The sequence below is a fragment of the Dipodomys merriami genome, unplaced genomic scaffold (assembly GCF_024711535.1).
Source record: "Dipodomys merriami isolate MVZ:Mamm:240054 unplaced genomic scaffold, mDipMer1.0.p SCAF_11, whole genome shotgun sequence".
Taxonomy (NCBI): Eukaryota; Metazoa; Chordata; class Mammalia; order Rodentia; family Heteromyidae; genus Dipodomys; species Dipodomys merriami.
Window position 1 is genome coordinate 9,252,057 of NW_027202382.1, and position 14,836 is coordinate 9,266,892.

Here is a 14,836-nt window from a genome sequence, read left to right on the forward strand (position 1 = left end):
ACTGCCCTATTGTTTTGATTACCATGGCTTGGAAGACTATTTTGAAATCAGGTAGTGGAAAGCACATAGCTTTGATCTTCTTGCTCAATATTTCCTTGACAATTCTGGATCTTTCTTTGTTACAGATGAGTGTTAAATTTGTGTCTTCTGTTTATCTAAAAAAAAAAACTCCCATGAAAACATTGATAGGGATTGCATTGAACCTAGAGATATCTTAGTTGTGATTGATAGCTAAAATGAAGACTGCATCTGGTCTAGGTTATCCAACTACAACAAAAAGCTTGCCTACTGGCAGGCGTTTTGCATCCATTTTGGTAATATTATAGTTGACAAAAATAAGGACAATTAGTCAACAGAATCCATTTGTTATCTACCAAATTGTAAGAATCATCCCAGGAAGTTCAGTGGACCTCAAAGATTAAAGAGTGGCTGTTCCTTCACCTTCCCAGGCGTTTTTGTAGTTCAGAGCCTGTTGAAATGCATTGCTGTGAAGTAAACATTAGAAACAAGTTTGCAAAGACTAACATTTTTGTTTTCAACAGTGTGATCGTGATGTGCTCTGGCATCATTTCCTTTATATTAGTCCTAGTTGGGGGTCTCCTGAACTGGAATTGTGCCAACTTCAACAAATTGAGGATATCCAAGCCACAATTTCTACAAATCATTTTTTTTCTTCCCTTTTCCCTCTGCTTCTTCTTGAACCTCCAATCCCAGGTGTGCTACACCTGATGATATTGTCTCACAGTTCCTTGAGGTTCTAAATCCCTTTTCCCTCTGTTCTCTAGGCGGTCTATTGATTGATCTAGCTGCAAGTTCAAACCTTTTTTTGTCATCCCCATTTTGTTGCCACGGCCACACAATGATAGCTGCAGTTTTCTGTTGTAGAACTTCTCTTTTATACTTTCCATTTCTCTGCTGAAATTTATATTTTTTTGAGAGCTTTTAATTTTTTTATTGTAAAGATGCTGTACACATGGGTTACAGTTACATGAGTAAGATAATGAGCACATTGGATATTGAGATGTTACCTCCTCCTCTGTTTTTCCCTTACTATCCCTTCCCTCCCCACATCCCCAACTGCCCCCCCTAAGTTATAAAGTTCATTTTTCAACATACTGTCTTGTATATCTCATTCTTACAATGGGTCAGCCTGTATCCCTGTTTCTGCATTTTGTTATTTCCTTTCCCCTCACCAAATTAGAAAAATGTACATACAAGATGCAAGGCACCAGAATCAAATACAGTGACAACAGGGGTTATACCATAGGTAGAAGAACAAAAGAAACAACAAAGCCGGGCGCCGGTGGCTCAGGCCTGTAATCCTAGCTACTCAGCAGGCTGAGATCTGAGGATCGAGGTTCAAAGCCAGCCTGGACAGGAAAAGCCATGAAACTCTTATCTCCAATTAACCACCAGAAAGCTGGAAGTGGCGCTGTGGCTCAAGTGGTAGAGCGCTCGCCTTGAGCTGAAGTTCTGAGGGACAGCGCCCAGGCCCAGAGTTCAGACCCCATGACCAACCGAAAGAAAAAAAAAAACTATCAAAACAGTTTCTCAAGTGTGATAGTTTACCATACAAAGCTTATCTGGAATCTGATTCTTTTTTTTTTTTTGAGGGTTTTTTTTTTAATTTAATTTTATTTTATTTGTGAACATACTGTACAGAGGAGTTACAATTACATGGGCAGGATAATGCGTACATTTCTTACCAAGCATTGCAGCCTCCTCCTTTGTTTACCCTTCACATCCCTTCCCAGCCTCCCCCCTCCCCCCCATCCCAATCCTATTCCTTCCCCTGAAATTTATATTTGTTTTGGTTGTTCTGAACATATTTTCTTGTACCTCACTGAGCATACGTACATAGAGTTGCTTTAAGAGTATCTACTCTTTCTTATCTCTAGGCCTTCACGTTTGGTTTCTATTTATTTCCAGTTCTCTTGAGAACAGACCGTAGTTCTCCATTGCATTGTATGTTGAGTATCTTGGACATTGGGAATATTACACTGTGGGGATTCTGGAGTGTGGTATATTCCTTTGAAGAATGCTGATTTTGTTTTGTTTTAGTGTGTTTAGTAGGAGTCCAGCTTCAATTCCGGACACTTAGGCGTCAGGTCAAACTTTGTTCAGTTCTTTTATCTTCATCCGAGGCTCTGAGTGGGTGCTGATTTGTGGGTGCCTTGAGGGCTAAAGCCTTGAATCTGCCTTTTTCTGTTTCTGAGGTTTCTCTCTTACTTTCAAGTGACTGCAGTTGCATCAATTCTTTCTTCTGATGTGACAGACAACTAAGACTACAGGATCTATGTGTCATTTTAACCTCCTCACACAGTGTCAATTGTAGTGAATGATTTCAGGGAAAAGTTAAGGAAATGAGTCTTGGACCAGTCCTTGTTTCCACATTCCACTTCTCCAATAGAAGCCGCTTGCTCCCCTCTGCCCCACAATGCCCCATGCTTTCGGGTTATTGGTGTCTGAATACAGCTGTGTCTTGGGGAGGAATAACTGGAAGGAAGTTATTTAACTCTTAGGAAACAGACACCCCCAGCTTTTAACATTTCTGACAAATCAACTAATTCACAAACTTCCCTATGTGAATGGGCAAAGTTGATAACATGGTGGGAAAATAAAACAGTTCTTTCTAATTAATACTGTTTTGATGTCTGTTTACAGGATGCCAACCTGGTTACTATGGGCCAGATTGTAAACTTAGGTGCAGTTGTTCCAAAGGGGAGATGTGTGATCGCTTCCAGGGATGCCTCTGCTCGCAAGGATGGCAAGGGCTCCGGTGTGAGAGAGAAGGTAAAGCCAGGTAACACTGTCGTGAGGTCCTGTTCACACCTCAGAGCAGGGCTTGCTTGCTGTATTCGGGGCCCAGCATCAAGCTACTTTCGCTTTCCTCTGGAAAAATGTACCTGTTATCTTAAAAAAATACAAAAGTCCCATTCGCCCCTATGGGCTCTCCTTTCAGCCTTTGATTCTCTTTGCAGGACTAGAAAGAAACATGGGCTCCTTATAAATGACAGCTGGCAAGCCAAGAGCTTCTCCTCCCTCTTGCTCTTCCCACTTGAGGCCCAGCCTGTTCCCTGTACCACAGGAAAAGGGTTACTTTGGAGGAATCTGACAAAGATTATTTTCAAAAAGAGATGAAAGAATGAAACAAATAAGAGATTACAAATATAATGATTGTCACTAGAAATTGGACCCAAGGTTTTGTTCTTATTACAAATCTCGACATGGAGTTTTAATTCAATAATTCTGGCTTCAAATACACAGACCAGTATCCAATTCACTATTTTAGAATTAAAAAACTTTCTTGATATATATATATATATACATATATGTATATGTATATATATGTATATGTATGTATATGTATATGTATGTATATATGTATACATATGTGTATATATATACATATATATTAGTGGTGGGGCTTGAACTCAGGACCCAGCCTCCATCCTTGAGCTTTTTTGCTCAAAGCTAGCACTCTACCACTTGAACCACAGCTCCATTTCTGGGTTTTGGGTGGTTAATTGGAGAGAAGAGTCTCACATTCTTGCTCAGGCTGGTTTTGAGCCACAATGCTCAGATCTCAACTTCCTAAGTAGCTAGGATTACAGGTGTGAGCCACTGGCACCTTGCTTTTGAGCTATAATTTTAATATCATAATGTTCATCCCGTTGTAATGTGGAAGTCAAAGGTTTTTAGCATCTTTATGATCTTGTGAAATTATTGTCATAATCTAGTTTTAGATCATTGTCCTCATGCCCAAAGCAACCTTGAACCCATGAGCAGCAACTCTCATCCTTCCCTCCTCCTGAGTCTGGAAATCATTAATTCACTTTCTGACTATCTATTTGCCTATACTTGACCTTTTATACACTGTAAGTGGGATAATATAACAGACAGTCTTTAGTGACTAGCTGCTTTCACTTACCATGCCTATATAAAGGTTTATCTTGGATGCAAGCATGGATTAGCATATTATTTCTGTTGTCAACTATCTGTTATTATAGGGAAGATCTTACTGAAGCACAAGTACACTTAATCATGTACAATATACAGACAGTGGGTGCTTTTGTGAAAACTGGCTTTGCAAAGCTGAAATATGTTTTCTTTACAGAAAAAGTTTACCGATTTGTATCCAAAAATACACTTTTAAAAATTAAAGCAGCACACTTTAATATATTTTCAAATTAAAAGCATATTATTTGGGGCTGGGAAGGTGGCTCAGTGGTAGAGTGCTTGCCTCACAAGCATGAGGCCCTGGGTTTGATTCCTCAGCACCACATAAGCAGAAAAAGCCAGAAGTGGGACTATGGCTTAAGTGGTAGAGCACTAGCCTTAAGCTGAAGAGCTGAGGGACAGCACCCAGGCCCAGAGTTCAGGCCCCATGACCGACAAAAAGACAAAACCAAAAAAACCATATTATTTCTAAAAATTATATAAATATAAAAGTTATGGAATAAAGTGGCTATATTCGTTTCTCTGCTTTTAATATCAGAACACATATGGCAAGACAATACCCACAATTGTTATCTCAAAGGTTTTAGGATTTCTAACTTGTATGTCTTTTCTTCTTCTCCTAAGTCTGGAGTTTGCTCCAGGGCAGGAATTAAGGAGTGGTCAGTAAAGGAAGGAAATACCAACTAGCAAATTTAAGGATTTTTTTTTTTTTTTTTTTTTTTATCAATTGTGGAGCTTGAACTCTGGGCCTGAGCGCTATCCCTCAGCTCTTCAGCTCAAGGCAAGTGCTCAACCACTTGAGTTACGGCACCACTTCCTGTTTTCTGGTGGTTTATTGGAGATAAGAGTCTCACGGAGTTTCCTGCCCCGGCTGGCTTTGAACCATGATCCTCGGATCTCAGCCTCCTGAGTAGCTAGGATTACAGCTGTGAGCCACTAGCGCCCAGCTAAGGATTTGTATTTTGTACCTTACTTCTTCCTTTTAGTTCTAAGCTGTTGATGTGAAAGGCATGTGCTGACAGTAGCTCCCTTTAAATTATTCTATTCTCCACCACGCATCTACCTCCATTCAGAACATATAAGAGGACATCTACAGACATATCAAGGGATTACTTTGGAATTATACCTCCTTCTTTCCTGCTCCACACAATTTTACCCATTTCAGTTTAGACCTGAGACATGGGATACCAGAATCAAACATCACTACAGATATATTTACCTTGACTCTATCTCTTCCTACCACCATGTATAGAAGCCCATAACTTACTGCTGCTCTCAGGGCACTTCTTGTTCTTATATACTTTACTAAGTATTGGATAACTTTGGTCTTGCATTAGTCTGTTTTCTGTTGTTCAGAAGAGATAACAATACTATAGGAAGCCAGAGAAACTCAGGATTTGCTATTTTTAATCAACTTACCTACTTTTGAAGGATTAATCTGGATCCCACAAGAGCTGCATTAATCCTGTCTGAGGGAATTCTCCCTAATGACTTTATATTAGGTCCCACCCTCTCCTCTCTTCTCTTGTTTCTTTTTTCTTTCTTTTCCTTCCCTCCCCCTCCCTCCCAACCTCCCTCCTTCCCTCCCTCCCTTCCTCCCTCCCTCCCTCCCTTCCTTCCTTCCTTCCTTCCTTCCTTCCTTCCTTCCTTCCTTCCTTCCTTCCTTCCTTCCTTCCTTCCTTCTTTCCTTCCTTCCCTCACTCCTTCTCTTTCTTTTCTTCTTTCCTGCCTTCCCTCCTTCCCTCCCTCCCTTTCTCCCTCCCTCCTTTTTTCCCTCCCTCCTTTTCTCCCTCTTCCTTCCTTCCTATAAGGTGCTGGTCCTGGGGTCAGCTGGCAGGGCCTATGTGCTGTCCCTGAACTTTTGTGCTCAAATCTAGCACTCTACTACTTGAGCTACAGCTCCATTTCAACTTTTTTTTTTTCAGTCGTAGGGCTTGAACTCTGGGCTTGGGTGCTGTCCCTGCTCTCTTCAGTTCAAGGCAAGTGCTCTACTGCTTGAGCCACAGCACCACTTCCAGTTTTTGAGTGGTTTATTGGAGATAAGAGTCTCACAGACTTTCCTGTCAGGGCTGGCTTTGAACCATGATCCTCAGATCTCAGCCTCTTGAGTAGCTAGGATTACAGGTGTGAGCCACTGGTGCCCAGCCCATTTCAACTTTCTGAAGTTTAATTGGAAAATTCTAAACCTAAGTTGGCTTTGAACCATAATCCTCAGATCTCCACCTCTTGAGTAGCTAAGATTTTAAGTGTGAGCCACCAGCACCCAGCTTAAATCCCATTTCTTAAAGCCCCTACCACCTTCAACATGGTAACACTGAAGACAGATCTCCTTTGGGGGACACACTTGGATTGCATCCCAACCATTCTTAAATGTCTCTTAATTTCAAATAAGCTGAAGTTCTCTAATTGAGGTTCTCTATATTGGGGTAATTCATTTTCTAGTATGAAGTTATTACCTTCACTCATACTGGAGAAATTTTTTCTTCATTTGATATTAGCGGCACCATTTTGAATTTGACTTTTGCATTAAAAATCGATTTAAAGGAATTGTATTTATCATCACTTCTTTGATTAAGTGTCAGTTTTCTAGATCAGCATGTTACCCTTACTGGCAGGCTTCCCAGTCTCTGACATAGCCCTCATACACCAAACTAAAGCTAATACTGCTAGACAGCAACATTGTGTGTCTGCTGAGTGGAAGAATGAGGTTTTTAAAAATATATTTTTATTATCTTTAAATAGTTGTAAAAGAAGAAGGGTTAACTAGTTTTCACTTGTAATTATACTCTTTAAAAGAAAAATGGGAGCCAGGCACTAGTAGCTCTTCTGTAATCCTTGCTACTTAGGAGGCTGAGATGTGAGGATTGCACTTCAAAGCCAGCCCAGGCAGGAAAGTCTGTTACACTCTTATCTCTAACAAAAAGCCAGAAATAATAGTGTGGCTCAAGTGAGAGAATTCCTCCTTGAGCAAAAAATGCTGAGGATCCCCTGCAAAATAAAGGAAAGATCAAAACTGAACAGGAAGGCAGGGGAGTGGTGTGGCCTGATTTTTGTTTTAATACTGAGCATTTTAGGCCCTCTGAGTGAACTCAGAATTACAGTAAAGAATGTGGACTCTGGGCTCTGAACCTCACTTTTCTCATCTATAAAAAGGAGACAATAACATTCACCTCACAGATTTATGATGTGAGGATAAAACAATATTTTCAAAGTTCTTGCACTGTTCATAACGTGCTAAGGAATCTATTTTTTCTAGCATTGTTGTTACTATGCTGAAAAAGTAGATTTCATGGTAATATTTTCTTTATTCAGGCATGCCAAGGAGGACGCCACAGATAGAAGATTTACCAGATCTCATAGAAGTCAACAGTGGTAAATTTAGCCCCATCTGCAAAGCCTCTGGCTGGCCACTTCCTGCTAATGAAGAAATGACACTGGTGAAACCAGATGGGACAGTGCTCCATGTAAGAGCCATTCTTACTTTGTTCTCCTCAGACAATAAGATGGTGTCAGTGCAAGCTTACATCCCCCCCGACCAGTGTGTTGATGGCTTTGCTAAAATACTATATTCCAGACGATACAGAAGATCCTCACTGCATCCTCTGCCTGGTCAGTGTTGTGGTACAAGGTTGAGAAAATGCTGTTACACTGGATTGATGCCACGGAGTGCCAAGACGGCCCCCATTCCACAGGACGGTCTAGCCGTGGTGTGCTGTGTTTACATGTCAGGCTGGGCAAGGTTTTGGCTTTGCAGTATCTCCACATCTCTGATTCCTCCTAGGAGGAAAAGGAAGATGTCTTACTGGCCAGAGGGACATGGTGTCCATGGCTTGGAAGATCCTGTGCCATCAGCACACAGAGCTTCATGAGTGTCTACTCCGATCATGCTATTCGCCAGTACTTAAGAGATTCTAGAAGAGGAGTGCTCAGCATGATCTGTTTGACTCTACATGGATAGATCTTGCATCTGTTCTTGACGTTTCTAATTCAGAAACATTTACCTACAGAATCCTTTAGGCCTGAGTGTATTCTTTGGGTTTTCCTATACCTCTTCCCTTTGCTTACTTGTGACTCACTAAGGACAAGGGACATATCATGGTGATTCCTTCATGTTATTCAAGATATTCTTCCTTCTTCTGCCTCTCAACTATTACAACTAGAACGCAGCCAGGAGTTTACCCCATATATTTCCATGTTATAAGCGATTCACAAGAAGATCATGTTATTTTTACCTACAGAATTTTAAATAATTATCTTTTTTCCTCAAAAATGACAGAAAATTAATTAAAGACAAGCATGAAAGGTCTCTTGGAGATAGGAACTATATAAAAATGTTCCCCCTTCCATTCAAACTATGCATTCAATGGAAGAAACAATGAGTTTCCAGACATCTTAGTAGCTTTTTCATGAGTTAGTGGAATCAATAACTACGAATGGTAAAAGATAGCTATGCTATACAAAACTTCTTTCTTAGGTATTTACTTTCATTTTTAACTGTTTTTGCTGATACATAAAGGTTATATATGAAAAATATGCAAATGGTGCCTATAGACTGTCATGTGACATTCGCATACATGTATACATTGCATAATGTTTAAATCAGATTAAATGTATCTACCACTTCAAAAATTTATCCTTTCATTAGGATGAAAACACAACCTTTTTCCTACTTCTTTTTTTTTTTCTTCTTTTTTTTTTTTTTTGAGGCAATGTCTTATTGTGTAAGCTAAGCTGTTCTCAAACACCTATGTCTCTTCTCATTTTCTTACCCAATGTGGGCACTGTGGCTTCCCCTGTGGCTTCCTTAGCTCTTGTGTTGGTAGTTTTGTATATGCCTGGTTTTTCAAATTGACTCGTGTGGTGAGAACATTTTGGAGCATTATACTCGGCCATCATCTTGTTCCTTCATCTGTACTTCTCAGAATCACTTGCACCCCCCTCCCATTTTTGAAAAAGGGGAAACTGGCTGAACAAGAATGTGTAACTGAGGAACTGATTGAAAGTACCAAGGGTCCATGTGTCCTCAGAGTTCTGGCTTTGCCCATTCTACTGACAGCCCCTGATAGCCCCTCCAATAGGAAGTCCTATTGTCCTCTCACCCAACCATTTTTGTATCAGACCAGAAAAGAACAAATGCGATCTGGAAGCATTTATAAGAAATTAAACTCCTTGCTTGTAAGTGTTTACCCTGTACTCCCAAACACAAATACAACAGCAGGATCTGAGAGGGCATCAATCCAATGTAAACTTTTGGGGCTACTACAATAGCTTTGGAACTAGGCCAACAATTATAATGGCATTGCACTTAGCTTCTTAATCTTCTGGAAAACTTCTTATTATACAATGAAATGGGGTCAGTGTTATGGACCTTTATGTTTATGCCTCTCTAGAAGTTAAAAAATATTTTTGTTTTGTTTTTGACTGTTCTAGCCAAATGACTTTAATCATACTGACCATGTCTCAGTAGCCATATTCACCATCCACCAAATCCTACCCCCAGACTCAGGAGTTTGGGTCTGCAGTGTGAACACAGTGGCTGGGATGGTGGAAAAGCCATTCAACATTTCTGTTAAAGGTAATGTAAGCTTCATTTCCCCAGGGAAAGCTTGTGTTTCTTATATACTGGGTTCATATATTGCTGGCAAACATGATTGGACTTCTAAAATACTTTTGAGGTACTTTCCAGGTTGTTGAAGTTTGTTGTTATTGTTGTTGTTTTTTGCCTGTCAAAATCATATTCTTGAAAGTAGAATGAAAGACAAGGAGTGCCATCTTTGGGAATAAGGGGTCACACAGCTCTGGGTTTCATTTTGTCTCTAATAGTGTGTCATCTTGTTGATGGCCTTGAGCAAATGACTATCTCTCCTTAAGTCATTCTTTACTAGTGAATGAAGCTTATTTTGTCTGGTATTTTGTAAGGTATTGTGAGAATTTGTCGAATATATAAAATGCTTAATACTATGCCTCCAGTGTCACCAATGAATGGTTGCAGATTCACCCAGATTCTTTGGATTTCCAACAAAAATTGAAGGAAAGCTAAGTAGGGAGTTTAATAGAGAGAAAAAAATACAGTGTTTAGGGAAACAGTGGGCTGGAGCTTGGTGACTCAAGAGCAAATACATGGTTAAGGATTTCAATTTTCTAGGATTTGGAGTGTATGGGAGTTGTTCATGGTAATGAGCCTAGGCTGATCTTCAGGAAAGAAGATCCTAGCCTGGTAAAATTTTGGAAGGGATCTATGTGTCTTTGAAGTAATATACATAGGAGATTATACATCAGAGATACAACCCATATGCCTATAGCTTTAAGTAGGAGTTGGTTGGGCAAAAGCTAGGCTAGAGACTCATACAGTTCCATTGCCCCAGGTGCCTCAGTTTGATCAGAAGTGGTCTGGTGTTTTTCTGTCCTCAGGGAGAAGTCTTGACTGAAAACAGACCCCCTAATTACACCCAAGGAGGGTGGCTCTGGAAAGTACTGGGGAGGAGATAGAACTCAGAGGCATCTCCTAGAGCATGACTAGGAGAGGGGCTTGGGCTTAGCTTCCCCCTCTCCCCTATAAATTAATCTGCCACAGTAGAACATGTCTGATAGTGGCTGTATTTCACTAAATGTTTAGTATCATCATTGTAACTTTTTACTCATTGTAAAGACTGATTTGGAGAAGCTTTATTTGGGGAATCACTCACATAATGCAAAACAATGCTTGATGATTCATTTGAATGATTTTTTCACATTCAGGGTGGGGGCTATATTTACTAGTATATTATGAACTAGTATTTCAAATTTTGAATTAACCCAAGGGGATGAGTAGTCATCTGTGGCTTCAAAGGAAGAAATAAACCAGAGTTAAAATAGAAGTTAACTGGGCTAGTGTATTCATTTAGACACAAGCAGCTAGTTCTCTGGTCTATATTCTATAAAATACACTGAGCTAAATACATCATATACGCTTATCCTGTTGAATCTTTGTAGGTCCTTTGGATAATAGGTATTTTTTACCTCCATTTTGCAGGTGAGGTAACTGAGACAGCAGGGTGCTTAGTTAACATGTAGAAGGTGCTTAGCCGATAGGTAGCAAGTCTTAATTTTGAATCTGACTCTTGACTCCATGGCTAACACCATCCCTGTTTTGCTTCTGAGTCCCTTGGTGTTACAGATGAGGAAGCATATGGCCTATTTAATCACTAATTAATAACCTTTGGGGAGAGCATGGAGGTAAATTCCATAGTTGAACTGGCTCTAAAACGAAGAATGTAGTCTTTTTTTTTTTAAGGCCAAGAGCAGCTGTATCATACATGCAACCTCATAGAGTTGGATTCTCTACTCTGAGAATTTATGTAACTCATGTCAAATTCTTACTATGCTTATCATAATAGGAAAAAAAATCAGAAGTTTTATTCAGTAGAACAATCACATCATCAGAGTAATTTATGACACCTTGTATGTCCTTGGAATATGTGCTTACAAGACAAATTATCTTATTTTTAACCTTCTTGGGATGTTTGCTGCTTATGGATAAGAAACAATAATTCCACATTAAGCCATGCTCCTATCATATAGAATAGGTTCTGCTTTTAATGTGTGTGTGTGTGTGTGTGTGTGTGTGTGTGTGTGTGTGTGTGTGTATAATTGTACTTGGGCTTTAATTCAGGGCCTCATGATTTCTTTTAGCTTTTGTGCTCAAATATGACACTCTACAGCTTGAGCCATACCTCTGCTTCTTACATTTTCTTTTGTAATGAATGACACAGAACACAAGATCAATGTACCAGAACATCTTCAGTCCTGAGGAGTCTTTGCTGTTGTATTGACTAATAACCATGCAGTGGAAATAGGCTTTAGAGAAATTGTGTCTTTTTACTACTGTTCAAAAAATAGGACTTAGCTTTACAATTAAAGCACACATTGGTTCAGTGATTTTGGAAAACTGACATTACAGACTAAAGCTAAACATAGCACCTGCCTCTGACCCAGCAATTCCACTTGTTGGCATAAGCTTGAAAAGATAGGCATGATTTTTTTCCAAAGACATCTAGAATGTTCAGAGCAGTCTAATTGCATAATGACCGCAAATTGAAATGAATGATGGACCCAAGTTTCCATTATAATATTATAACAGATAATAAACTGAATTGATGCATATATACATACATATATATATGTTAGTTTGCCAAGACTGTTGTAACAGAGAACTTTTCTGGCTGGGATAGCTTAAACAGTAGAAATAAAGCTCATTGCAATTTTGGAGATCAAAGTTTAAGATCAAGATGTCGGCAGAATGGATTTCTTCTGAGGCTTCTCTTTTTGGCTTGTATGTGGCCATCTTCATGTCTTCACAGGGTTTCCCCATACTCATATATTCTAATTTAATCTTATAAAGATACCAGCTATCTTGGAGTAGAAAACTGCCTTCGGGGCTTCATTTTTAACGTGGTTGTCTTTTAAAGACATTAACTCCAAATAACTTTACATTCTGAGGTCTTGGAGATCAGACCTAAATGAATTCAGCTTGTAAAGTCATACTTTAGAGTATTAAATTGCAATTAAAAAGAATTAACTCTTGCAATACTGTGGATGAATCTCAGTCATGATGCCATGCAAAAGAAAGTAAATACTTTATCATTTCATTTATATCAAATGAAAGAACAGGTAATGCTAATTTTTCAGTGACAGACATCAAGATAATGGTTATGTCTGGTCAGGAAAGAGCTTTAGGATACCTCCTGGGAGGAGATACACGTTCTCTATCTTTATTATGGATACAGAATACTCAGGCAAAATCACTGAGCTAAATATACTTAAAATTTTACATTTCACAATAGATAAGTTTCATCTCAATAAAAATGAGTAAAAGACTCCCAACATTTAAGTGATTATAAAGTATCTTTTGAAAAAAATTATTTGTTCTTATGAAAGCACTGATAGTTATAATGAAATATCTGTTGATACCATTTGAGGAAGCTCAGGCTCATCAGCGAGAGATCATCAAGGAATAAGGGTCGGAGACCTGATAGTGCTGGCTTTGAAAAGGTTAGGGAGAAACCTTGAGCCAAAGCATGTGCAGATGATCTCAAGAGGCTGGGAAGAGCTTCTCAAGACCAACCTAGATTCTCCCCTAAAATTCCCAGAAAGCAGCATGGCTTTGAAGCTAGTGTAGTTAAACACAAGTCTGATTTGAGACCTTGACAACTGTAAAATAATGTGTGTGTTGCTTTAAATACATGTATAGAGAATATGAAAATGAACATGAGTGAGAAAATGAATGAATGCATACATGGTCTAGTGGGAAGGCCAGAACCAAATAATCACACTAATTTACAAAGAAGAATGACTTAGAAAATTGCAATGAAGGGGAAATCAAAGTTCTCTGAAAGCCAAAGATGTACAATGAAAGTTCTAGGATAGTAAGGGCTTACTGAGAGGATAATGAGAGGAGGAACATTGCTCATAGGAGAAAAAAAATATATAAAGAGAAGAATGGAAGATGGGAAGGAGCTTAATGCTGTGTTAACTGGATGAATCAAAAAGGTAATGGGGACTAGAGAATATTGGATGAGAGGAAGAAAAGGTTGGAGAACAGACAGGGAGCCAATGTACAAGACCTGGTAGGTCTCTTTTATCTACTGAAGAGTTGTGAGCACAGGAGACTTTTAAGCAAGAGGAAAGCAGACTGCTCAGAGACAGGGTGATTACATTGAATCTGAGTGGAGAACTCTGAGAGAACTTTCTGGGAATGGAAAGCTCTCATCGTCTTTCCCTACTGAAGAACAACAAAACCGCCAAGCCTAAGTACTAACCTGGTTGTTAAAATTTGATTTAGTTCTTCCGAAGCCCTTGAATGCTCCAAATGTGATCGACACTGGACATAACTTTGCTGTCATCAACATCAGCTCTGAGCCTTACTTTGGGGATGGACCAATCAAATCCAAGAAACTTCTGTACAAACCCGTTAATCATTATGAGGCTTGGCGACACATTCAAGGTAAAGTTGGGACATAAGAGGCCCCAGCTAAGGATAGGACACTAGGAAAAAATATTCCCCTCTCTTCCAAATACAGAATTTCTCCTTTTCCTACTTCAGCACTCTACACCATGGTGGGGTTATAGTAGAAGATTGTAGTGCTGGGGCCCTCTGAATTCTGGGGCTGATCTTATGGAATTCCCTGTGTGCTGAGTTATACTTAACTAGCTGGTTCCCTGGGTTACAATCCATGTCAGTATCTCCTTCCCAGACTATCTTTGGGATCCTTAATCCTGTCTCCAGTACTTGATCTTGCCTGGTCATGGTGAAAACTTTGTGTTTATACTGGGAATATGCTAACAGAATAGATCAACATCTCTGGGAAAGGCCATGAGAGTTGATCCACGTAAATCCTATGGGTGATTGCATCTTCTGTACAGAAAGTTATAAAAAAGAAAAGGAGTACTTTGGGCTTAATAATGCTACTTGTTGTATGCATTGAATAAAGTCATAGAAGTGTTGATTGATTACTGAGTTCTTTATACTGTCTCAACAAGACAATTCTCTGACTGTAATCTGATTACAACAGCCTTCAACCAAAATGTAGTACATAAAGGAAGTAAGGCTTGTTTGGGAGATTAGAGAGTGGGCTATTTTTGGTCATATAGTGGTAAGAATGAAGGGGGGGTCAGTTGTGGGGCTTGAACTCAGGGCCCAGGTGCTATCCCTGAGCTCTTTTGCTCAAGTCTAGCCCTCTCGCACTTTGAGCGATAGCACTACTTTTGGTTTTCTGGTGGTTAATTGGAGATGAGTTTCATAGACTTTCCTGACCATGCTATATGTTTGAACCCAAGCCTCAGCTCTCAGCCTCCCTCCTGAGTAGCTGGGATTACAGGCATGAGCCACTGGTGCCCA

General features: G+C 39.5%; 1 protein-coding gene across 3 annotated transcripts in view; it reads left to right on the forward strand.

Moving 5' to 3' along the window:
• Window positions 1–14,836, forward strand: part of Tek (TEK receptor tyrosine kinase) — a 103,658-nt gene that overhangs the window by 56,704 nt on the left and 32,118 nt on the right. For all 3 annotated transcript variants that reach the window (XM_070008281.1, XM_070008290.1, XM_070008300.1), the window contains 4 exons: window positions 2,665–2,793; window positions 7,273–7,424; window positions 9,391–9,535; window positions 13,781–13,942. In XM_070008281.1, coding sequence (XP_069864382.1) covers window positions 2,665–2,793; window positions 7,273–7,424; window positions 9,391–9,535; window positions 13,781–13,942 — 588 coding nt within the window. The remainder of the gene's footprint in view (window positions 1–2,664; window positions 2,794–7,272; window positions 7,425–9,390; window positions 9,536–13,780; window positions 13,943–14,836) is intronic.